At 47.4% G+C, this 24,334-nt stretch overlaps 2 protein-coding genes across 6 annotated transcripts in view; one reads left to right on the top strand and one right to left on the bottom strand.

Moving 5' to 3' along the window:
* Positions 1-5,145, top strand: part of STARD8 (StAR related lipid transfer domain containing 8) — a 74,918-nt gene extending 69,773 nt beyond the window's left edge. For all 5 annotated transcript variants that reach the window (XM_026703125.2, XM_087940863.1, XM_026703126.2 and 2 more), the window contains one exon: positions 427-5,145. In XM_026703125.2, the coding sequence (XP_026558910.1) occupies positions 427-544 (118 nt within the window). In that variant the 3' untranslated portion in view covers positions 545-5,145. The remainder of the gene's footprint in view (positions 1-426) is intronic.
* Positions 5,146-16,369: 11,224 nt separating this feature from the next.
* Positions 16,370-22,427, bottom strand: GPR83 (G protein-coupled receptor 83). Its single transcript, XM_026703193.2, has 4 exons — positions 22,002-22,427; positions 20,016-20,141; positions 18,351-18,484; positions 16,370-17,033 (listed from the first exon to the last, which is right to left on the bottom strand). Exons 1-4 carry the CDS (start codon positions 22,371-22,373, stop codon positions 16,370-16,372), a joined length of 1,296 nt encoding a protein of 431 aa, XP_026558978.1. The 5' UTR covers positions 22,374-22,427.
* Between the last annotated feature and the right edge of the window lie 1,907 nt (positions 22,428-24,334).

Below are 24,334 nucleotides of genomic sequence, written 5' to 3'. Positions count from 1 at the left end.
TAAAACATGAAGAATGGATGCAGGGATTTGGATATGTCTAGTTTAGCGAAAAAAATGACGAGGAGAGATGGGGTAGCAGTCTTCCAATATTTAAGGGGCTGCCACAAAGAGGAGGCGACAAGCTATTCTCCAAAGCACCAGAAGGCAGAAAAAGAAGCAATGGAAGGAAGCTAATCAAAGAGGGAAGCAACCTAGAAATAAGGAGAAATTTCCTGACAAAAAAAATATTAATGGGTGGAATGGCTTGCTTTCAGAAGTTGTGGCTACTCCATCACTGGAGGCTTTTAAGAAGAGATTGGACAGGCATGTGTCTGAAATGGGATAGTCAGTGTCTCCTGCTTGAGCGTGGGATTGGACGAGAAGGTCTCCAAGGTCCTTTCCACCTCTCTGATTCTGTTGCTAATCCCCTGCTTTTTGCACTTCTAGAGGGAGGTCTCCAGACTGGTACAACAAGGTCTTTGGTCATCTCTGTGCTATGGAGCTGGTCAGGATTCGCGATTCTTTCCCCGTGTTCAATCTGTGTGGACCAGAAACCAAGATCTGAAGGATGCCACGAGACTTGAAGTTGGAGCAGAATGTTGGAATTGAGCCTTTGCTTCATGGGATGCACCTTCCACCTTTTAATTTCCCTTTGTGCTTCTTTGTTTTAAGGAACACGAGATCCGGTTCCTCCTAACAAGCATGTTCCTGTGTAATGATTCAGCGACATGATCCAGAGGTTGGGAAGCTTTGTGCTGGGGGTTGCTTCTCCATAAATGACCTCCAGGGTTAGAAGAATCCTTCCAGCACCATTTACCAAAGGACACACTTGTGAAGAGGCTCCCGAGCTCCTGCCTTCCCTGGGGCTCTCCATTTGCCTCTGGTTATCGGGAGGACAAGACGTCAGATAATCTGGTCTGATCCTGCAAAATTCACCGTGGTCTTCTGGGAAATCTACCAATCCACCTAAGTCAGGGACAGCCAACTCTGAAACCCCTTTCAAGGGTTCGCCTGCTTTGTTCAGGAGCAGGCATGGTGTTTGTTTATTGAGCCAGATTGGGGGCTCAGGAACTGCCGCCCCAAATCAAGACTAAGGACTGGATTTCCCTGCAACCTTTGAAAAATATCCCACTCTGGTTTGAGAGGGTTGGGAATTGGGGAATCAGCCTTAGGGCCCATTTCAGCACAAAATACAGCTTAGTCCTCAACTTGCAGCACTTCATTTGGTGACTGTCCAAAGTTACAATGGCACTGAAAAAAGTGATGTATGATGACCATTTTATTCTCACCTATGACCATGGCAGCATCCCCATGGTCACGTGATTTACTTTTGGAGGCCTGGCAACTGACTCCCAGTTATGACGGCTGCTGTGTCTCAGGGTCACATGATTCCCCCCTTTCTGCATCTGACAAGCAAAGTCGAGCGGAAAAACCGTATTCCACTAACAGCCGTGGGACTAATTTAAGAACTGCGTTGATTTGCTGAACAAATGTGGCGAGAAAAGTCCCGAACTGGGGCAAAACTCACCTAACACATTTCTCACTTGGCAACAAAAATCTTGGGGGCTCCCTTGTGGTCGTAAGTTGAGGACTACCTGTACCTCCTGGCGGGTTGTGAATTGCAGTCCCTGTTTCCTTAGCAGGTAGATGCACCTGTGCAGTGCAACGCCTGGGAAGAACCAGGGGAGTGGCAGAGGGTGGAGGCGGAAGGAAGTCGAATGTGGCAAGGTGTTTTTCACGTTTAAGCACAAAGGGGAAAGGAAAAGAGAGCTGTGTGTATCAGAGGGGACTTCGGGGGTGGGAGGTTTTTAATGCTGCACTTGACATAGAAACAGGGATAGAGCCAGAGGTTTCGTCTTGGTCATGGTGCTGCTCTCTTTTCAGCCTGACTTCCGTCTCTCCAGCGGTTTAAGGCCAAAAGGGATTGCAATTATTCCAGACCTTTGTCCTCTTTTGTTCAAGTGGAGGGGACCCCCTTTTTGTCCAGGAGTCTATTCTGCCAGCCAGTAAGTATTCTCCAGTAATTATAAGGGCTGAAAATCAAGAGAATGGAGGAAAAGTTTGGAATATTCAGACTTCCCGTTTCTTTTTCCTTCAGCATAATTTAAGGTTCCGTCCAGGTACCTGAATCGAGGCTTGCGGGTTGTTAAACCACGTGAAATCTTTGAGTCTTAAAATCGTCCCAGGGAATTGAGGGAAATCTCTACTTGTTTTGTGGCTCACAGTTCATTTGATGCTAACTATTTGGGAGAGATGGAAGTCAGCCTTTCATGCTGCGATTGGCAAAGAGAAGGATTAGGCAAGATTAACCGGTCGGTCTACGATCTTGTTCATCTTGAGTGTTTTAGGACCTCCGGGAAGTAGGAGAAAGGAAAAGGATGGCACAGGAACCGCAGGATTCTCCGGGCTGCTGAGGCAACGGGGAGATGGGGAGCTTCCTTCAGGCTCGGCTTCCAGACTCAGCATGGGTGTCATGTTAAACTCCCCACAAGTAGGAGCACAGATACAAGCCTGAACTTGGAGAATCTGACCATGAAGGGATTGAAAGCCAAGTATTAAAGCAATTATTTTGGAATTGACCCCCCAAGAAGGAAGTCCCTGAGAAATACTGTAGCCAGAGAGCATTCTGTAGCTCTCTGGAAAAGGTGGAAAAGGTGTGGAAACAAGAAGCCAAGGCAGGGAAACAGCAAAACAGCATCCTCCCCTTCCTGTCACAGCCTGATTCTTGTAGTATTCCTAGAAAAGTAGAAAAGTATTCCTTTACATAAGACCGAACTTGCCACCTGAAGAAAGGAAGAGTCGACTTCTGTCCAAAGGAGGTTGAAGAAAGACAACACTTGCCCCTTCTATATTAGCCCACAACATTTGTTCTAGTCCTAATTGCCACAAAATATTGGAGGGAATAGAAAGGATCATCGCCCACTGGAGACCCTCCCAAAGGCTCTCAGAGAGCTTTGTCTACTTGTAGCTTCCACAGTTGTGGCCATTTTTGTATCCCTAAACAACCTCCGTTCTAAACCCGATAAGCTGATTCAAGCTTCAACAAACCTGGTGCTGGTGGTTGCCAGGCCACAACATCTCGAGATGCATGGTCCTCTGGTGAAAATCAAGCTGAGGCTCCAGCTTCAAAAGAGCCAGGCCTTGCCTCCATCCCTTTCACTACCCAGGGTGCTTGGAATCTGACACACTGGGAAGCAGTCATAAAGCTGCTAAGCAAGCTTCCAACCAGTCATCCCAAACATAGGCATCAGGCCTACTTCACTAAGGCTTAAACAAATCATGTCTTATCTTTCACTAGGTGTATTAACCTTTAGGGTGGCAGAAACTCTGGCCAAAATAGTGTTTTCCCTTCCAGAAAGGACACTCCAGTCCAGCCCTTGATTCAGTGGTGCAATCCCCTCCTCTGACATTGACTCTGATTTGGATCCTGACAAATAAGCATTTGCTCACTTCTCTGGAGGGAAGTTGCTAGCTCACTTCTCAGATTTTGCTCTGGATTCATAGAATCATAGGGCTGGAAGGGAGCTTAAAGATCTTCTAGTCCAACTCCCTGCCCAAGGCAGGATCCTGATACCATCCCTGAAAAATGGTTGTCCAATCTTTTCTTGAACACCCCCAGCAACGGAGAACCCACAACTCTGAGTGAGAAGTTGTTCCATTGATTAATCAGTCTCACCGTCGGGAAATTCCTCCTAATTTCCAGGTTGAATCTCCCTCTGTCAGGCCTCCATCCGTTGCTTTTTGCCTTGACCTCAAGGTGTGATGGAGAATATATTGACACCCTCTTCCCTGTCAAAGCCCTTTAAGTATTGGAAGACAGGTATCATGCCTCGCCTGTGCTTTCTCTTCATTAGGCTAAACACGCCTAGTTCCCTTAGCTGTTCATTGTATGATTTAGCGTTCAGACTCCTTATTATCTTCGTAGCTCTTCTCTGCATTCAGTACCCTTTTTATAGCATGCTAACCTGAACTAGAGGCAGGATGTGGCCTTACCAAGGCAGTACAAAGCGCACTGACCCTTCTTGTGTGAACTTGATGCTATCGCTCTGTTGAAGAGAGGAGGTTGCTCTGTATTTGGTGGGGAGGGGTGTCCTCTTGAAGAAGAGCACCATATCATTTGTCCCCTCTTTCTCCACTTAGCCATTCTTCTGACCTGCTAGGACCTCCTTTTCCATACTTCCTCTTAGATGCTGCCAAGGCCCATTGGAGGGGACACACACAAAGCGATGAAATACTATTACTTTTAACAGTAATCTGCAAAGAATTCAGCAGAGAACACTGACCACACCAATTAATCCATCTTAGATCCCCTCTGGTCACCTGAGTGAAATGGCAGCTTGGGGTCCCAATTCTCAGAAGCAAACCAGTCAAATAAAAGGCTGACAACCATCTGGCCTTCTTAATCCATCCAAGGTCATCCTTAGAATTGGATGAAGCTGCCAATCTTGAAGTCGGGAGGATGAATCCCAAAACACTCAGAAGCTGCCGTTAGGTGGTATGGAAGAGGAAGGAAGAGCCTTCAACCTCTAAAAGCTACACGAGAAGATAGAAGCGGATGGCTAAGATCTCTCAAAGTCAGCACACCATACCAGAAAGGCCACAGAGAGCCAGGAACCTCCCCTTGTATCTCCTATCTCCAAGCTGTCCTCAGTTACATAGAGGGCTGATTTGAGATCCAGAATTCTCCATCGCCATTTTGATCCTTCAATCGTTCCAAATGTACATTTTGACCTTGGTTAATACTGGTCTGTAAGCATGCCGGTTTGTTCTTTAACCAGGGAGCCAGTTGATCAGACGGCCTTCCAACTGGAAGCAAGAAAACCTAACCTGTTAGAAATGTAGACGGGTATTTTACAGCTGATTCAGTTATTCTTGCCAGTTTCCTTATGGTTTATATGGTTGATTATTTACGGGACTATTATTTTTTAATCATAAATGATATTTTCCTAACTAACTGTAAATATTGTATAGTTGAAATATTAATTTAATATATAAAGAGTGTGAGAGCATGTGAAATGAATGTACTCTCAGTAAAAGCTGTTTTCTATTTAATGAACATTTTGTACAATTCTGCAGACTGTTGACTGGAGACAAGTTCCTCCTCTGTTTGTATGACAAATAAAGACTAACAATTCCCAACAATTGGTTCAGAGACCATCTAACAAATCCTGAAGTGTGACGCCTGTGATTTTGTTTTTCATCTGACAATAGAGGGACACTTTGGATTTTAATTATATTTGGGGTTGAGTTCTTCCGCATCCAAACAATGAAAACCAAAAAGTTCATTTTTTTTCAAAATTTGCTAATTATTATTAAATTCATCAAGACAAATTCAGAATAATTCTTGAAGGTCATGACAGCAGAGTCAACAAAATTGACCAAAGTGCAGACCAAAATGCTTTTGAGTCTATTAAAGTTACTCTTAAGGTACAGAGATCTTAGATCTCTTTCTGTGCCTAAAGAAATGCCTGTATTTGAAAGACCAATTTGAACTGGATTTATCAGTTAAATGTCTTGGGGTGATTGCACATAGCACTTCAATTTTAAAATAGTTTTTATATGATAATAGGGGCAGGTAAGGGAATGGGCTTGCCGGGTGGAAAGCCAGAAGCCCAGGTTCGAGACTTGAGCTCCATGCGTGATGGGGTGGGCTCCCATCCTTACCCCAGCTCCTGCCCACCTAACAAATCGAAAGCAGGCAAACGCCAGTAGGTAAATAGGTACCACTTCAGTGGGAAGGTAACAGTGCTCCATGACATCATGCTGGCCATATGACCGTAGAAATGTCTTTGGACAGCACCGGCTCAGTGGCCTTGGAACAAGATGGAGGATCACCCCTAGAATTGGCAATGACTAGTGCAGTAAAATTTGCAGGGACTCCTTTTTTACCTTTATACAACAACAGACAACCTGTGTCCCATTGGCTCATCATTTCAGAGATATTTCCTTATCTAAATAGAGCAACAAAACGACCAGGGCTGAGTAGAATTTCAGAGTAACAGAGCCTCGGAAGCCTTTTGGCCCAACGTCCTCCTCAAGCAGGAGACTTACACCATTCCAGACAAATGACTGTTTAATCTCTTCTTGAAAACCTCCAGCCATGGAGCACCCACAATTTCTGGAGGCAAGGCGTTCCATTGATCAATTGTTTTCATTGTCAGGAAATTTCTCCTTAATTCTAGGATGGATCGCTTCCACCCATTATTTCTTGACCTGTCCAGATGTACTTTGAAGAATACTGTAAACCTCTCTTCTCTATGATAGGCCTCAAATATTGGAAGACTACTATAAGGTCACCCCTCATCCTACTCTTCGTTATAGACATACCTAGTTCCAGCCACCATTCATTATTTTAGCCTCCTGTCTCCTAATCAACTTTGTTGCTCTTCTGCATACTTTCTAGAATCTCAATATCTTTTTCGTATCATGGTGACCGGAACTGGATGCAGTATTTCATATGTGGTCTCCCCAATGCAGTGGCATTGTGACTTCATGTGATCTTGATGCTATCAGTCAGGATCTCCATCGTCGGCCTGGCACCTTGCTGGTATCCTGCCATCGACGGGGAAGGGACAGGAGAGGCATTTGTGGCAATCCACATACTGTATGGATACTAATGGTGGGAATTGGGATGGGGAGTTGATGTGTGAATAAGACCAGAGCTCTTTGTAGTGGTTACACCTGGCATCTTCAAGGCCCCTTACCCTGGGAGTGAAATTCTAGCAGCCTAAACAACCAAGAGGTTCCCACAACATCATGGTGATCCTGGATTGGGTAGCAACAGACTGGATATTGTGGGGAGGGATGGGGAACTCTTTGTATTGGTAAGTGGGAACTTCAGATCCCGTCTCACCTTCCTGCAACCAACAGCTTTAGTAAAAGTTCTTTTCACTTTAGTCAATTGGAGTCAAGAGTCTGCAGGACTGACACTATCTGATGATGCAGCCACGAAGTAATTTTTATGTATTTTTATTGGTATTGTTTGGAATAAATAAATAAATTTGGGCAGAATGTTTATTTTTATAGTGGCAATCCTCCCTAATAAGGAGATTTGCAATTTAACCCATATCTCTAAATCTTTTTTGACTTGCTGTAATAATTTATTACAATTACTTTCCATTAGAGTTTTGCATTGAGCCGTCAACCAAGTTCCTAAGTTTTTAACTTTTTTTTACTATTTGTAACCCCATCATCCTTTCCAATTTTAGTTTTTGTTTTTCTGTTAAATTATTAGTTATTAATTTTGTTTTTTCCCTATTAAGTCCTGCAACTTCCCCAAATTGATCTAACTCTTTCAATAGTTCTTGACCTGTTTCAATTGGTTCCTCTATGAAAAATACCATATCATCCGCAAATGACTGGAGTTTATATTCTTCTTTTTTAATTTTTAGTCCTTTTATTCCTGGGTTCTGTCTAATTCATGTAAGCAATGTTTCCACAGAAGAGCAGGAGAGACAATGGACATCCCTGCCTGACTCCTTTCTATTTTTATTGAGCGCGTGTACTCTCCATTAATTATAATATTTGCCTTTTGTGAATCATAAATTGTAGTCACGATGTTTTCAAATTTAGTGTCTAAATTCATATGGTAAATTTGTTGGATTAGGAATTGCCAATTTATGTTGTCAAAGGCCTTCTGTGCATCTAAGAACACAAGGGCTATTTGTTTTTCTGGATGGGCTTTGTAGTATTCCAAAACATTTAATACTATTCTTAAATTATTCCTAATTTGTCTATTGTTATGTATGTAGCTCTCTGGCACTCAAGTGTCCAAGCAGCTGGAATGCTGGCAGGGCTCTTTAAAGGGGGCCAGTCAATATGGAGAAAGCTTGTATTTAGGAAAGGCAGCAGCCAGGGTGTCCTCAGGTCTGCTTAAACAGCTTAAGAGGGGCAGCATGATGAAAATTCCACGTTTGGCAGTGACGGCGCCCATAATGCAGGGTAAGCCAGGTCACTTCAAGAGCAGTTTTCGCTGGTTAGTTTTAGTGATATGAAGGCAAGGTATTTAATTGGTTTGTGATTCATGGCACTGTGGAAACCCAGAGAATTGGTTTGGTTAGTAAACAAGTTAAACGTATTGTGCACCTTCAGCCACAAAGCAGCCTGTTTTTCTGCCCATCATTAATTAGTTCGTAGAAAGTGTGTCTCGCCCTACATTATGAATCCAGTCTAGAGTGCATTTATATCAAGGACATTTGGCTCTGGGCTAATCTTTCCGTGTCTCTTTCTTCAGCATCCATTTCCTAGAAAACATTGTGGTCATTAAACCTGCTTCTCATTGCAATATGCTTGCATTTCTCTCTCAGGTCTGCAGCCAGAGGCAGGAGTTTGAAGCGTATGCATCAGTGGTGATATTCAGCCGGTTCGCACCACTTCAGCCAAACTGGTAGCAAGGATTTGGCGTGGGTCACTGAACCGGTAGTGACTTCTGCCTGGCCACGCCCCCAACCTGGTCGCCCGGTTACCACGCGCTTGCTCATCCGTCCGCCCGATGCTCGCCCGCCCAGTCACTTCCTGTGAACAGCTGTGCCGGGATTCCCCTCGCTTCTTATTGCTTCACCCAGGAGGCTTCCCTGAGGCCCAGGAGGGCAAAAAACATGGAGGGAGGGGGCACAGCACCCCCTCTACTTTTTGCCTTCCTGGGCTCCAGGGAAGCTTTCTGGGAGCAAAAACAACCCCCCCCCGAGGCTCCCCTGACGCCTAGAAGGCCCCAAAGCGCAGCATGTAGCATGGAGGGGTGCTGTGCGCCCCTCCTGTGCTCCGTTTTTTTTCTTCCTGAGCCCCGGGGACCCTTCTAGGAGCAACAACACCTACCCCCCCCCCCCCGAGGCTCCACTGAGGCCAGGAGGGTGGGGGTGGTGTTGCAAAAAAGCCATGCCCACCCAATCACATGGCCACGCCCACCTAGCCATGCCCAGAACCGGTTGTAGAAAAATTTGTATCCCACCCCTGGTATGCTTCCTGGCATACTTCTGAATCTCCAGGTGACTTCAAACCAGGGAATTGTAAACAGTACGGAACTAACTCTACGTTCTTCTTAGAAATAGGTTGGCCAGCAGGAGCCAATGGATGTTTGGCCTTCTTTCCTGTAAGGCTCCTGCTAAACAGCATACAAGATGTGAACATGGCTGGAGAAGGTTTGGTTCTGGATTGCAACTCCAAGCAACTGGTGACTTCTTCTTGGCCACTCAGGACAGGCTGGCCCAAGAAAGCAATCCCACAGGGAAGTGCTGCTTGACCTTGGCAACCTTAACACATCTGGATTTTAGCTCTCGGAATTCCGCAGTGCCAACTTCTTCTGCAATCTTTTGCTCTGATTAAGTCTCAGCTCCGAGGATTTGGGGAACTCGTGTCTTCAGCCATGCAAGAAACGGCAGAAGGCAAAGCGTGGGGGTTTCCTTTGCTACAGCTAAAATTATGATTGGCGAGCATGGGGACCCACTCCAGAACAAGATCCTCTGAACTAAGTCCATCCGCTGGGGAGGGTAAAAATATTCAAGATGGCGACCATGATGGTGAGATCAATGCTCTACCCATGTTTTTATGGGTGTTGCACTTAAAAACCAGGTGGAGTTTTGATTGTACCATTGTAGTTACCATCTTGAATTTTTGACTAAACCACTCCACCCCCTGACACTGAACAAAAAATGGTTTTTGGAGGAGTCAGAACATGTTACTAAGAGGAAAACACACAAGGAATGTGTGCTGATTGAGGCAACGTTGAAGTAGTGCTTGGTTCTCAGGATGCATTATCAAAATTGCTACGGCAACTTAATGGCTATTGTTAAGTTTGAGCAATGAGAGGCTGAACCAGAGCATGAGTGCAACAGTACTTTATTTACAAATAAAGGGCTGACCGTGCTTGCCAAGCCTGGAACTGGCTCGCAGCAATCAGCAGCCAGTTGGACCCCGCAGCCTGCTTTTATAGCTGGCTGCTGGGGAGAACTGACCAATGGGAATGGGGGAAATAACGCCCACACAAGTGAGTGGACCTGAGTGAGAACTCCTTGAGTCCTCAGGACATAACACCCCTTCCCCCCAGATGCGAACACGCATAGTCCTTGAGGTAGATGGGGGGGTTGTGTTGGCGCCCGGAGCGGCGCAACTCGGGAACATTGTCTGACTGTTCGGCATCAGTCTGTGACGGTTGAGCTGGCATAGTGTCACCAACACTCTCTCTGGACTGGGCATCCTCGGAAAAAACCGGGTTGGTTTCTGGAGTCAAACTCTTGTGGGTTGGATCCGGTTGATCAACTCTCTGGGCGCTGTTGTCCGGGTTTGGGCTGACCGGAACGACCGCTGGCGCAGACTGGTCACTGGGTGCGATGTGGCTGGGTGGCGGATGGGACGGTTCCCCTTCGACTGGAGACTCTGGATCCTTGTTTGCGAGGTTGCTGAGGCGCCTTCTGAGTTGGTCTATGTGTCTCCTCCAGACGCGACCGTCCTCCAGCCTGACTCTATATGATCTCGGCCCGGTGACGGCGATGACTTCGCCCGGAATCCAAAGTGGGTCCCCAGCGAAATTCCTGGCGAATATCGGCTCCTGTAACATAAAATGTCTAACCCCCGAAGTGGAAGCGAGGGGAGAGTCAGGGCAGTATTGTGGGTGCAGTCTATCCAATACAGTCCTCAGGCGTCGGCCCATCAGAAGTTCCGCTGGGGACTTATTGGTGACTGCACAGGGGGTTGAGTGCTGGCTCATCAGGAACCGTGAGAGTTTGTGGTGCCAGTCATCTCTGCCAAACCTAGCGAGGGCCTCTTTGGTGGTCCTGACGGCCCTTTCAGCCAACCCATTACTCGCAGGGTGGAATGGGGCTGTTAAAATGTGGCGAATGCCTAGGTTGGCTGCAAAACGGCTGAATTCTACTGATGCGAACTGTGGGCCATTATCGGAGACCAAGGAGTCGGGTAGTCCATGGGTAACGAACAGGCGCGTTAACACGTTGGTGATTGCTAGTGTGGTTGTCGTGGATAGCTGCGCCACGTCTATCCACTTGGAATAAGCGTCCACGACCACTAGGAACATCTTTCCATGCACGGGGCCGGCCAGATCGATATGGATTCTAGACCAAGGGGCGCTGGCGCTCCCATCTGGTAGGGGTGGCGATGGGGGGAGCAGGACGGGATTCCTGGCAAATGCTGCAGGAACTTACCCAATTGACAATGTCCTCGTCTAGACCCGGCCACCATACGTAGCTGCGTGCCAACGCCTTCATTCTCACAATGCCGGGGTGTCCCTCGTGCAGCGCCTCCAGGACTCGGAGTGCGCAGCGAGGTCGGAATGATCACTCGAGTGCCCCACAGTAGACAACCCTGCAAACTGGACAGCTCCTGCATGCGAGTCTTAAAGGGTGCGAATTTGTTATCAACATTGCCTCCCGGCCACCCCTCCTCACCCAGTCGAGCACCTGGGCAAGCGTTTGGTCTGCCTTGGTTTTGGCGGCGATGTCAAGGGCGGTGATGGGCAGGTCCAACTGGGTGATTTCAAAAATGGCATTGACAGGAGCTGGGTCTTCAGCCGGAGCGGGTAAGGGGCAGCGACTGAGTGCGTCAGCGTGGGATAGAGTTTTGCCCGGGCGGTGGATAAGTTTGTATGAGTAGGCCGCTAGAAAAAGCGTCCACCGTGTCATCCGAGGGGAGAGGACTTGAGGTGTCTGTTTGTCGCCGGCCAGTAGGCCCAGGAGGGGTTTATGGTCGGTGACCAGTTCGAAGAAGTGGCCAAAAAGGAATTCGTGAAACTTTTTCACGGCTGCAACAGCTGCTAGGGCTTCCTTGTCTATTTGGCTGTAATTTCGCTCCGTGGCCGAGAGCGTCCTGGAGAAAAGGCGATGGGGGCCTCGGCGCCATTGGCGAGTCGGTGACTAAGGACCGCCCCAATTCCAAAAGGGGATGCGTCTGCTGCCAGTACTAAAGGAAGGTTGGGGTCGAATTGGATGAGCACTGTCTCTGACGTAAGTAGTGATTTGACGGCGTTAAACACCTGGTCTTCTTTGTGCCCCCAGTGCCACGGTGACTTTTTGTCTAGTAATCTGTGTAGGGGTTCGGCTACTGAGGCTTTATGGGGCAAGAAGGATGCATAAAAGTTTAGGAGTCCCAAGAAAGCTTGTAGCTCCGTTTTGGAGGTTGGTGTGGGAGCTTCGTGGATCGCCCTGACCTTGGACTCCAGGGGTGAATGCCAGAGCGTCAATTTTATAACCCAGAAAGTCCACCTGTCTAGTGGCAATGGCGCATTTTTCTTTTTTTTCTTGAGGCCATGCTGTCTGAACCTCTCTAACACTGCTCGCACTCTCTGGAAGAGTTGGGGTCTGTCCCTGGCCGAGACCAAGATGTCATCGAAGTAGGGTACTACACCAGGGAGGCCCTGTAAAATCCGCTCCATGAGGGATTGAAAAATGCCGAGGGCAACACTTACGCCAAATTGGAGACGCTTGCATCGGAAGGCACCCCTGTGAGTGACGATGGTCTGAAGTTCCGCTGTTTGGTTATCAACAGGGAACTGTTGATATGCTTGAGACATGTCCAATTTAGCAAAAATACTGCCCGGTTCGAATGTATGCAATAAATGCTGAATGGCGGGCACGGGATAGGCGCTAACTTGTAAATATTTATTGATTGTTGTCTTGTAGTCCGAGCAAATTCTCAGGCTACCATCTTTTTAGGGGTGTGACAATGGGCGTCTCCCACTTGGCGAAATCTGTTGGCTCAATGACCCCTTGTTTTAGTAGTTTATCCAATTCAGCGTCTAGTTTTGGTCGAATAGCAAATGGAACTCTACGTGGTTTTAATCTGATTGGGACTGCCTGGGGTCAACGGTGAGCGAGATGGGGGTTCCATTATAACACCCCAGCTCCTCACTGAACACGTCTGCGTAGTCAGCGAATAAGGAGTCAGTGTCTGAGGTTGAGACAGCATGGACTCCTGTTAACCCTAGGCCGAGGTGGGGAAACCAATCGAGCCCCAATAAGGTGGGTAGGTTGCCGTTAACTACCACTAGAGGTAGGTGGCCTTTAAAAGCTCTAAAACTGACAAAGAACTTGCCTCTGCCGATCACGGGAATGGCCTTCCCCTGGTAGTCCTTCAGACCGAACTGGCATCTCTGAAGCCGGGTAGTAGATAGGCTGGGGTGGAGTCTCTTGAGGGTGTTCCACGAGATTATTGAGAGCGCTGACCCTGTGTCAACCTCCATGTGGCACGGTTTACCTTCTAGGGAAACGGAGAGAGAAATTTTACTAACAGAGTGGCAAGTACGCCTGGCAAGGCGGTGCGTGCGACAGTTTAATACTTGCCTCTGTGGTCCCGAGTGCGAGGACGGGGGTCTTTGTGCAGTGCTGCGGGGCTTGGCAGACTCTGCGCAATGTGCCCCTCTTATGGCAGTTGTTGCAAGCGGCTCCTTTAAACTTGCAGGTGGCTCTTTGATGTGATCCCCCACAGGCTAGGCACAGGGTGATGTGCTTGGGTGGACCGGTGTATTTTTGTTTGGCCCCTACCTGCGACCGTCTGTCATTGGTGAGGCGATGGACATCGTTCTCATCGTTGTGGCCTTCCTCCGCTTCCACCTCTTCGGAATGGACTGGGAACGCTGCTAGCTTGGCGCTTGGGCCCTGAATTTCGGTGGCTGAGTTCGTAGCTAGCTCGGCTGCTAGGGCCTCCTCTACCGCTTGCGCGAGGTTGAGGTCTTTCTTAGCTAGCAGTCGCCTCTGTAGGTTGAGATCCTTGGCCCCACAAACCAATTGATCGAGGAGCATGTCCTCTAGGTATGTTCCAAACCCGCAGTGCAGGGCTGCTGTTCTGAGGGCGGCCATATATTGGTTGATGGTCTCCTTACTTGATTGCTTCCTCATTCGGAACATGAACCTCCTGGCGATTTTTGAAGGTCTGGGAGCGTAGTGGTTTGTGAGGATCTCAAGCAACTCGGACCACGGAACGTTTTTAATTCTCTCGGCGCCACGAGTGCTGCAGCGGTATCGTAAACGGTGGCTCCGCGTAGATTAGGAAATAGGATTTTTCCGATGCTCTCCCGCATCCGACAGGCCGACCGCATCGATGTAATGATTGAAACGGTTCTTATACGATTCCCACTTCTCTTCGTCTGGTTTAAACGCGGGAATACTGGATTGGAACTCATGGTGCTGGAACGGCTGGGCTACCTGCGGAGAAATCTCTCTGGGACTACGAACGCTCGTGAGTTACAAGTGATATCAGCTCTGGAGAGGTTTTTTGCTACCCTCTCTTTCTCTCTCTCTGGGTTACCACGTTGGCTGCTAGCCGTTGGAGGTGTCTTGATTCGCGCCAAAAAAAAGTGGGCGTTAGTGACTCTCTACAGCGCTGTGCTGTGATTCCTACTGGCCCGAAATTCAAATGACACCCGTTTGAATTTCGCGCCAAATGCAGAGCGGCTGCGGCTCGCAGCGCTTCACTTTCCCGTGGCGAGGCTAACAAGCGGCTACAGACGCTTCTAACTATTTGACTCAGACCGCTTTCTCTGGCTGCGGATCTGCGTTTGCTCTTTTTGATCGCTCGTTTCGCTAGCTGACCGCTCTCTCTGGCTGCGGATCAGCGTTTCCCCTGTTGCCAACCGATCGCTCTCTCTGGGCTGTAGATCGGTGGCTAGTGACTCAGCGGTTGCAAGGTGCTTCTGGTAGCCATCCCACCTTCGTCGCCAGTGTTAAGTTTGAGCAATGAGAGGCTGAACCAGAGTATGAGTGCAACAGTACTTTATTTACAAATAAAGGGCTGACCGTGCTTGCCAAGCCTGGAACTGGCTCGCAGCAATCAGCAGCCAGTTGGACCCCGCAGCCTGCTTTTATAGCTGGCTGCTGGGGAGAACTGACCAATGGGAATGGGGGAAATAACGCCCACACAAGTGAGTGGACCTGAGTGAGAACTCCTTGAGTCCTCAGGACATAACAGCTATGTTTCTTTTTATTGAGATAATCACTCTTTCTTGAGGATTGTAATAGTAAAAGGTTGGAGAAGTAACATGAGTGTTGTTAAAGCTAATTATGAATAGTGATGCTTACATTACCTATTGCCTATGCATATGTATGACCGCATCATTTTCTCCTCTGTTCCTGAAATGTATAAATGTGAGTGCGTCTTTTTGTCTGCGGCAGTCCTTCCCATGGTTTTTCCCAGGGAATTCCTTCAGGGTTCCTTGAGCAAAAAAAATCTGCAGTGAGCCTGGATTATTGGTTGTGGGGGCCTGCATTTGATTCCACAAGACCCCTTTCCTGTGGCTCCTTTTCTTTTCCAAAGGCACCACCGAATTTAAGTATCACATCATAATTGTTTTCATTTCAAGGCTGAAATCACTGCTCAAAACAAAACCCAAGTGGGTGAAAATTCCAGACTTGTCCCAGGAACTATGAGGTGCAGTCAGGGGTGGGATTCTTCCAGTTCACACCTATTCTCTAGAACCGGCTGTTAACCTTCTAAGCAGTTCGGAGAACCGGTTGTTAGAAGAAATTACTGGCCTAATCCTGTCAGGAAGGCAGGAAGGAAACATTCTGGTGTTGCTCACAGAAACTGCCTCTCCGTTAACCCTTATTCCATTCTTGGCAGGACTAGACTTCCTGTCTCTGGAACTTCTCTGGAGTTTTTTTTTTCCCCTTTGAATGGAGTGACCATTCAAAGTTACAATGGCACTGGAAAAAGTGACTTATGACCATTTTTCACACTTACGACTGTTGCAGCATCCCCACAGTCACCAGAGGCTAGGAGAGGAGATGCGTGCCTCGGTGTGAGTGATGTTGAGTTGGCCACACCCAGCCAATAACATGACCAAGCCACACCCACCAACTAAGCCACGCCCACAGAACCGGTTGTTAAAAAATTTGAATCCCACCCCTGGGTGCTGCTTCTTTTACCTCCTGCTCCTGCCACTGAGAGTTTTCTAAAAATAATTACGTGAATTTCCAGACCTTCTCACCTGAAAGCGAATTCTGTCCCTGCTGAAAGCCTCTGAAGCTCCTCAGCCTGATTTATTTCAGTGTTCAAATCTGTACCTTTCTTTTAAGCAAAGCATAGAGAAAGCCCGCCTCTTCTTCTACACTGTTTTGTTCTGCAAATTATTTTCTTTCCAAATAATGACTTGATCAAACCAGTGTTTCTCAATTTTGGCCACTTTAAAATACGTGGACTTCTCCATGCTGGCTGGAGAAATTCTGGGAGTTGAAGTCCAAGCTCCAGAAATCCTGGATCAAACACTCGGGCTGGGCTCTAGCTTCAAACAATGAAGGTATCAAGGCTTTGGGGCTGCAATTTTCCCCATCGCTCATGGAAAGCAGCAACCTAAAGGGATGTCCCCTCGTGTAATGCTGATGTGATATAAGTTCTTGTCAGAAAGCACGAGATGTGGATGTTGCAAAGGGCTGGTCAATAGATGACCCAACTACAGAGCTGTTACTAAACCCGAGTGAGGCTGCTTCATTCCACATTCAAGCCTCCTCCCAGCTGTTGTGATCAGCTCGACAATAGAGATGCCCGTTTGTACAGAGTTCTTGTGAGATGACTCCCTTGCCTGCTGAGTGGTGGCCCCTTGTTTGCAGCAATAATTGCCGCCCCAGCTGAACCTAAAATCAGCAGAGACAGACCGCAGGGGCTGCTTCTTAGAGCACATTCCCAGCAGGGCCCTGAGTTCTGTGCGGAAACCTTCATTGAGCCAGCAGTAAACGAAGGGGTTGTAGCAGGCGCTACTCATGGCAAACCAGTGGAAAGCGAAGTAAAGGCCATTGTTGCGATCGATGGCTTGGGTGGACATGAGGATCAAGTAGCAATTCAGGGGGAACCAGCAGACCCCAAATACCATCACGACCACCATCAGCATCTTCAAGGTCGTTTTCTTTTTCCGCTGCTGGGCGTAGTATTGGTTCATGGTCACATCCCCAATGGCATTCCTCATCCAGAGTTTCTTGGCCACTGATATGTAAGTGATGGAGATCACTGAAAAAGGCAGGAGATACAGAAGCACAAAAGTGGACAAGTCCAGGTACTTCCAGTAGAGATCTGTCGGAGGAGGGAAGCTGGAAAGGCACGCTATTCGGATGGTCTTATTTCTAGAACACAGAAGAAGAGAAAACCATTTTTAGTGGAACGTGTTGTGTTTTGAAAGGTTCATCTCTGCACAAAGTGGAGCAGATCAAACCTCCTTTCTATCTCGTCAGCTCACCAGTTCAGACTAATCAGACAATGAGAGTAACTTCAGATGCAACTGGCGACACTGAAAAGGTATTGTTTGATAAGGATTTTGGCCAAAATTAATTGGTGGATGAAGTTAATAGAGACACGAACAATTAAACAACAGCAACAAAAATATTAGTACTTAGGGAAATTATTTTTAAATTGTCACTAATACCTTGTTACAGTTAATGAGTCAAACAGTTAATTGTATTGAGTGTTATCATTTTTTACTGATTGGATCTCAGCTTGGAACAGGATAAAGGAGAGCCGTCCATGCTTTGCAGTTTATTTGGAAGAAATGATTTTTGATCTTGCATGAACACAGCAGAAGCGTGGGAGAAAAAGCTACTCTGAAAGTATCTTTTATGACTGAATTCCTTAAAGCAGGATCATCTTTCTTTCAGGTTTATGCACAAGCTTGAAAAAAAAGGAGAGAGGACATTGTGTTACCTCATTAGAAGCAAAGGAGAGGCATTTGTGTTCACTTCCAAATTATTTTGAAATAGGCACTTACGAAAAATGAAGCCGCGATAGAAATGCAGGCTTTACTTGTATTTTTCCATCCATTCATATGTTAATTTTTAAAACATTATTGGCTAATTTTGACTATTAAACCATTCAAGATATTTTATGGAAATTTAAATACACATACTCTCTCTCTCTCTCTCTCTCTCTCTCTCTGTGTGTGCATGCGCCTTTGGGTCAGTCTTGACTCTGAAGTTTCCTTCGCAAGATTTTCACAAGCGGTTTGCCCATGCGTTCTTCTTGGGACTGAGAGAAAGTGACCGGCCCAGGGTCATCCAGCTGGCATCTGTGCCTAAAGCAGGACCAGAAACTCAAAGGTCTCCTGGTTTCTAGCCTGGTGTTTTATACCAAAACGGTTCTTGTCTACACACATGGTACATGCATTCTTGGAAATGCCAAACCCAACCCAGAATCATGTGCATGGCAGGCATGTCAGAAGGGTGTGTATCAAAATCTGCACAAGGGCCAATACGGTGTCCCAGCACAAGCCTCTCCCCCATGGATGCCCCCATGGAGTGTCCAGGTGCATCCAGAAGGGAGAGGGTTTCGATCATGAATGAGGTTTCGATCCCTCCGCAGTCCCTGTGGCGTTTCTGGTTCACGGTTTCTGAGGGATGGAGGATGAGAGGCCTTCCTTTTTTCTCTCTGGTGATCTTGATCAATCTTACCCGTAACGCAGCCTCTCGAGCTTCTGGTAGAAGGCGTAGGGCACAGAGAAGCAACTGGCAATCAGCCAAATCACCACGATGCACAGCCCTCCTTTCACGAGGGACATTCGGGGTTTGAAGGGATGCATTATAACCTGAAAAAGGGTCAGAATTAAGCAGGCTGAAACCTCCTCAAGCACCCCACCAGGGTGTCTACGGTTCACAGTTGTGTGTATGAGCTTGACCTTTTGGGTGGCTTTTGGGATGCCCCTGTGAACCGTGAAGGTCAACACTCCAGGGCAAGTTCATTTCAATCTTGGTGGATCCACTTCCACTAATAATCAGCATCTCCTGGTATCTCACGTGGGATGCCTCCCTTTCCCCAGCTGTGTCATTCATTCCAGCTGCAGGAGGAGATATTCTCTTAGCGCAAAACTGAGTCTGAGTTTGGGACCAGGCAAGATCAGCAAATGAGATTCTGCTTGGCCTCGCTTCAAAAAGAGTTTAAAAGTGGATCACCAAAAACATGAAGACAGTCATTCAAGATCTCTCCTCCCTCCCTCCCTCCCTCCCTCCTTTTATATTTATATATCATGATGGCTTTGAAATTCAAATGTTTTAATTTTTAGTTCTAGCATAGAACATTTTTTTAACATTTGCGAGAGGGTTTTGTTTTTGTTTTTAATTTCCATTCTGGTTCTTTTCATAGGTAGTCTGAGTCATTTCTTTTTTTTTTTTCTCATATATAAATACACACACATGTGAAAAATAGAGGCAGTGTGCACCTACTCTAAATTACATTTTTAATTATACAATAGTAATATAGGTACAGTATTACACCACTGCTTAGTTTTTACATTATAGATATTTTTTAGGGAGAGTCTTTCTATTTTGTCTTAATGCTGTCGCTGTATAGTCCAGTTTATTATCTACAATTCCATTAAAGTCTCCCATCATAACCATGTTAATATAGTCCAGTCCCATTGTTTTCATATGTAACTTTTTATAAAATTCTTCTTGTTTATCATTCGGGGCATAAATTGAAACCAGAAGTGTTTTTGTATTGTTATCCACTATTTCAACCATTAATACTCTTCATCAGTATAAATCAGTTTTGCTGGAACGGTTTCTTTAATGTACAAGACCACTCCTCTTTTCTTACAATGAGTCAGAGAAGTAAAAATTTTCCCTTTAAATTTTTTTTAAAGGATAGTCCTCAACTTAATGATCATAATTGAGCCCCAGATTTCTTTTGCTAAATGAGGCAAGTGTTAAGTGGATTTTGCCCCATTTTATGACCTTTCTTGCCACCGTTGTTAAGTGAGTCACTGCAGTTGTTCAGTTAGTAGCAGGCTTGTTAAATGAATCTGGCTTCTCCGTTGACTTTGCTTGTCAGAAGGTTGCAAAGGGGGATCGATCCCGTGGACACGGCAATAGTCATAAATACGAGCCAATGGCCAAGTGTCCAAACTTTGATCTCGTGACCAGAGGGTGGCTGCCATGGTCATAAGTATGACAAATGATCATCAGTTACTTTTTTTCAGTGCTGTTGTAACTTTGAAAGGTCACTGAACGAATGGTTGTAAGTCAAGGATTACCTGTATTGTGAGGCATTTTGAGAATTGAATCAAACAGAATAGAGGTTTTTGAAATAGTGCCCAGAAGAGAATCTAGAGAGGCCCTTACCTGGCGGCGGTGCAGAGCAATGGCGGCAAAGGTCAGCGCAGACGCCTGGATGGAGCAATGCTGGACAAAGTGACTTATGTGGCACATCGGTTTCCCAAAAACCCAGGTGCTGCTGACAAATCGCACCTGGAAGAGAAAGTTGGGCTAGAATCAGGCCTAAGGCAGGCTCCACTCGGGCTTGTTCCATGTCTCTCCTCCAGCAGAAGCCAGGCTGTGAACACACTTCCCCTTGACGGTACAGCACCATTCCCTAGAACCTTCCCGGTTTTGCGCACGGCGGTGGTAGGGGGGAGGAGAGGGGATGGTTCTGCGCAAGCAGCAGACGCGGATGAAGCTCCATTTGTGCAAGTGGCAGTGTGATGACCCAAAGGGGCGTGGCACAAAGACAACACAGATAAGCAAGAAGAGCCCCTTTAATATTTCCAACTTTGCCCCCAATGTCCAGGTTACCTTCGGCTGGAGAAAAAACTCTCCCAAGAACAGTCTTTAAGTGGAGGAAATTCAGCCCGAAAACAAAGTACATATAAACTGTAAATAAAAATCCACACAAAACCAGGAACACAGATAAGCCTCGATGATACCAAATAAATTCACGATTTACTCCCAACAGCTCGCTGCATGCAGCTTGCCTGTTTTTATACACTGTGTTCCCAGCTGCAGCTAATGAAGGGATTCAGGGCCCTTTCCTCCCCTGTAAGCCATGCAACTCACATTGCTCCCTTCTCCTTTCCTCCCTGCATGCCCTAGGATGAAGAGGGGGTGGGCCTGGGTCTTCCTCTGAATTCCTTCTCTCTTGCTCTATCTCTCCCTGCTCAGCCCAGCCGGACTTTGCCCTTCCCCAGTTTCCTCCACAGCCAACAGAGCCACAATCCCACTCCCTGTCAGCCGTTTGGCCTCCCCGAGGTCTCTCTCTGGGAGAGAGCAGCTGAACATCTCAACTCAACTGCTCACTGAATTAACTGGACTCTGTTAAAATGGGTAGCTTGTAATGCAACAGATTCAAAGAAACCCACCCACTCATCAATTGATTGAACTATTGAACACTGATTGATCACAGGTGGCGTGGCTCAGACCTTGGGGAAGAATGCATTGCCTGTGAGCAGAGCAAGTTGTTTTGTGCACCTGGGTGCTGGGTGCGAACTCAACCACCCAGACTTCAAAGGCTGTTGTTACAGCTATTCAAGTAATAAACTCAAACATCTAGAAGAAAAGGCTCATCACATCTTTAGGATGCCACATCAACTTGCAGTGCTCGGGTGCACTCACCAAACGTGTGCGCTCACCAAAAATGTGCGCTCACTGTACTGGCTATTACACCAGTTGAATCCCACCCCTAGAAACCCCTCAAAGGAAGGAGCAAGTTGGCATCCAAAGCTGATGGGGAGTTTCTAATGGTGGGGTTTGGAAGGATAATTCCATGGGGGGTGGGGGGAATGTTTCTGGAATGGCTTCAGCATAGCACAATGTCTGCAAAGAACATGTCTGGAGCAGCCTCACACAGCCTAATGACTTCCAAGCGCCTTAAGGACCTTAAGCCCCATCATTCTCCTCAAGAAACCGCATCACAGCTTCAACTTTGAAGGAACACTTACCTTCAAAAACTCTCCTCCCCTCTGTTCTTTGAACGGTATGCTTGGGAGTATAATAAGATGGGCTGAATCACGGAATTGAAAAAAGCCAAACAAGACAAATCCAAAAGGTGGCCCTTCAATAATTTCTCAAGGTTACATCTTTTCAGCTCTCACAATCTCCTGTTCTAGCAAGAAGTTTGGCAAGCGAAACATTTTTTCAGAGCTGGTGTACTTTTCCCAGGCTTTAAATCCTTGGACAAAAAGGAAGGACGGACCCCCAAACCCATTGGACTTCTCTAGAACTTTTCTCTAGAACTGAGCCCCAGCAAACTGGCCCAATCGACCAGCCTTACAAGGGAGGAATCTGCATGGGGGGGGCCCTCTTTAAGAAAGCGATGGGACCAGGGTTGCTTACCAGGGTGAAAGGCACGTTCAGGAGGGTGATCAGGATGTCGGCTGCAGCCACGTTGATAATAAAAAGACTGGTGGCCGAGTGCATCCTCTTGTTCTTAATCAACACATGGCACACCGCAACATTGCCAAAAAGCGAGATGCAAATAATGGCCGAATAAGCCACAATCAGGAGAGCTTTCATCATTTGGCTCAGCGATTCCTCTTCGTAACTGGTGTCCCTCTCAAACTCTCCTGTGGGCTTCACCTCCAGGTCCTCGTGGAAGGAGGATTGATTGTGGAAGGGAAAGAGGGTGGACTTGGTGCGGTTGGATCTCCCCACCCAACGGAGAGCTTTGGAGACGTGGGGAGGAGTGAACCACATGTGCCTGTTCATGGCTGGGAGAAGAGAAGGCAGCAGAAAAGGAGAAGTTTTCTTCTCGCCAGAATCGAGGGCACCTGGAGGGATGCCCCCGTCTTCCAACTCCTCCCTTTAGTGTCTCTCCTGATCTGAACGTTCCTCCAGATTTTTCAGATCCTGAAATGGTGATTGTTTCCTTCCTCTTAAGTTCCTAGAGTTACTGTCTGTTTTTTTATTTCCACTGGGTTTGCCTGCTGCTTGTCTCCCCAGAGGTCTTCAAAAGTGTGGAGTTTGCTTTCAGTTTCTCCAGTCTGGTCAGTTTTCCCAGCAATCAAAGCCACGAAAGAAGAAGAGGCTTCAGAGGCAAGCAAGTCCTTGGTTTTCTCCTTCCACGTCCCCAAGCTGGGACCCCAGGCTGCTCCGGACGATGGACGGCTACTCTGCCTTAGGTGTACTTGAAGCTGTGTGGATGTGACGCTGAGCAACAGGAGCAGGATAATTTGCTACTTCTTTCCAATCCCAGCATACAAAGGGGAGGGAGAGGGAGAGAGAGAGAGAGAGAGAGAGGAAGCGAGAGTTAGTTGCAAGGAAGCCGTTCCAGAGCTATTGCTGGGAGCTGCTTCTCCATCAATCTGGCAGGCAAAGTTCCTTCAGGGCTTGGCTTCCCCTCCTCTCTTTCCAGCATTTGCATGCAAGCCCTGGTGAGGAATTGTTTGCGGTCTTTGTGCACAACATGCAGCAAGTCACACCAGCACGAACGCTCGGCTCAGAAACAGGTGAGGTCAACAGAGATGCCTGAGAAAGAATGTTGGATCTAAGGGGGGAGCCGGGGGGGGCTGCTGCTCCTAAGCCTTCCGTTGGCAAAGATCTTGCAGGTCCCCTTGTGGTCCACCAGAAAGGGCCCCCCTCCCTTCCTACAAACAATTTGGGAATCAGGAAGAACTTAATCCAAGACCACCATAAATCCCAACAGTCTACTGCTGGGTCATAGCTTTGGTCCAGATTTTTCAAAAGCCAGAATCTACCCCTAGGGAGAGAGAGAGAGAGAGAGAGAGAGAGAGAGAGAGAAGGAGGGGGGGGGGGAGAGAGAGAGACAGAAGGAGGGAGGGGGGATAGGGAGGGAGAGAGAAAGACAGAAGGAGAGAGGGAGGGGAGAGAGAGAGACAAGGAGGGAGGGGGAGAGGGGGAGAGGGAGGGAGAGAGAGAGAGACAGAAGGAGAGAGCGAGGGAGAGAGAGAGAGAGGAGAGAGGGAGGGAGAGGGAGAGAGAAAGAAGGAGGGAGGGGAGAGGGAGAGAGAGAGAGACAGAAGGAGAGGGGGTGGGGAGAGGGAGGGAGGGAGAGAGAGAGACAGAAGGATGGAGGTGGGAGAGGGAGAGAGAGAGAAGGAGAGAGGGAGGGGAGAGGGGAGAGAGAGAGAAGGAGGTAGGGGGAGAGGGAGAGAGAGAGAGAAGGAGAGAGGGAGGGGAGTGGGAGAGAGAGAGAGAAGGAGAGAGGGAGGGGAGAGGGAGAGAGACAGAACGAGGGGGAGAGGGGGAGAGAGAGAGACAGAAGGAGAGAGGGAGGGGAGAGGGAGAGAGAGAGAGACAGAAGGAGGAAGGGGGAGAGGGAGGGAGAGAGAGAGAAGGAGAGAGGGAGGGGAGAGGGAGGGAGATCATCAATAATTCAGAACCAGCAAATCTCAGATCAATTTACAAAATGAAAAATAAAAATGAAATATTGCAGGTTCCTCAGCTATCCTCTCATAGTCATTTCTAGATGTTTTAATCTGCTTTTGAAGTATTGAAAGAGTTCTTTGCCTTCAAATAGAAATTCAGTGTAAAAGAAAAGCAATTCCACCTCTCATTCGCATCTCCAGCGGTGGTGTTCAACATGATTTTACTACCGGTTCTGTGGCCATGGCTTAGTGGGTGGGGTGTGGCTTGGTGGGCGTGGCAGGGGAAGGATACTGCAAAATCCCCCTTCCCTCCCCACCCACTAACCTGCTTTCCAGCTCCGT

Source organism: Pseudonaja textilis, chromosome 12, assembly GCF_049901715.1.
Source record: "Pseudonaja textilis isolate UNSWEBS1 chromosome 12, rPseTex1.2, whole genome shotgun sequence".
NCBI lineage: Eukaryota > Metazoa > Chordata > Lepidosauria > Squamata > Elapidae > Pseudonaja > Pseudonaja textilis.
The sequence above is the reverse complement of the archived record's forward strand: the minus strand, read 5'-3'. Positions and strand labels throughout refer to the sequence as shown.

Coding starts and splice junctions, on each gene's coding strand:
- GPR83 (XM_026703193.2), bottom strand. CDS start 22,373: ATGAACAGGCACATGTGGTTCACTCCTCCCCACGTCTCCAAAGCTCTC. Junction 20,142..22,001: donor TGAACGTGCCTTTCACCCTG/GTAAGCAACCCT, acceptor TTTCTCTTCCAG/GTGCGATTTGTCAGCAGCAC. Junction 17,034..18,350: donor CTCGAGAGGCTGCGTTACGG/GTAAGATTGATC, acceptor TCTGTGTTCTAG/AAATAAGACCATCCGAATAG.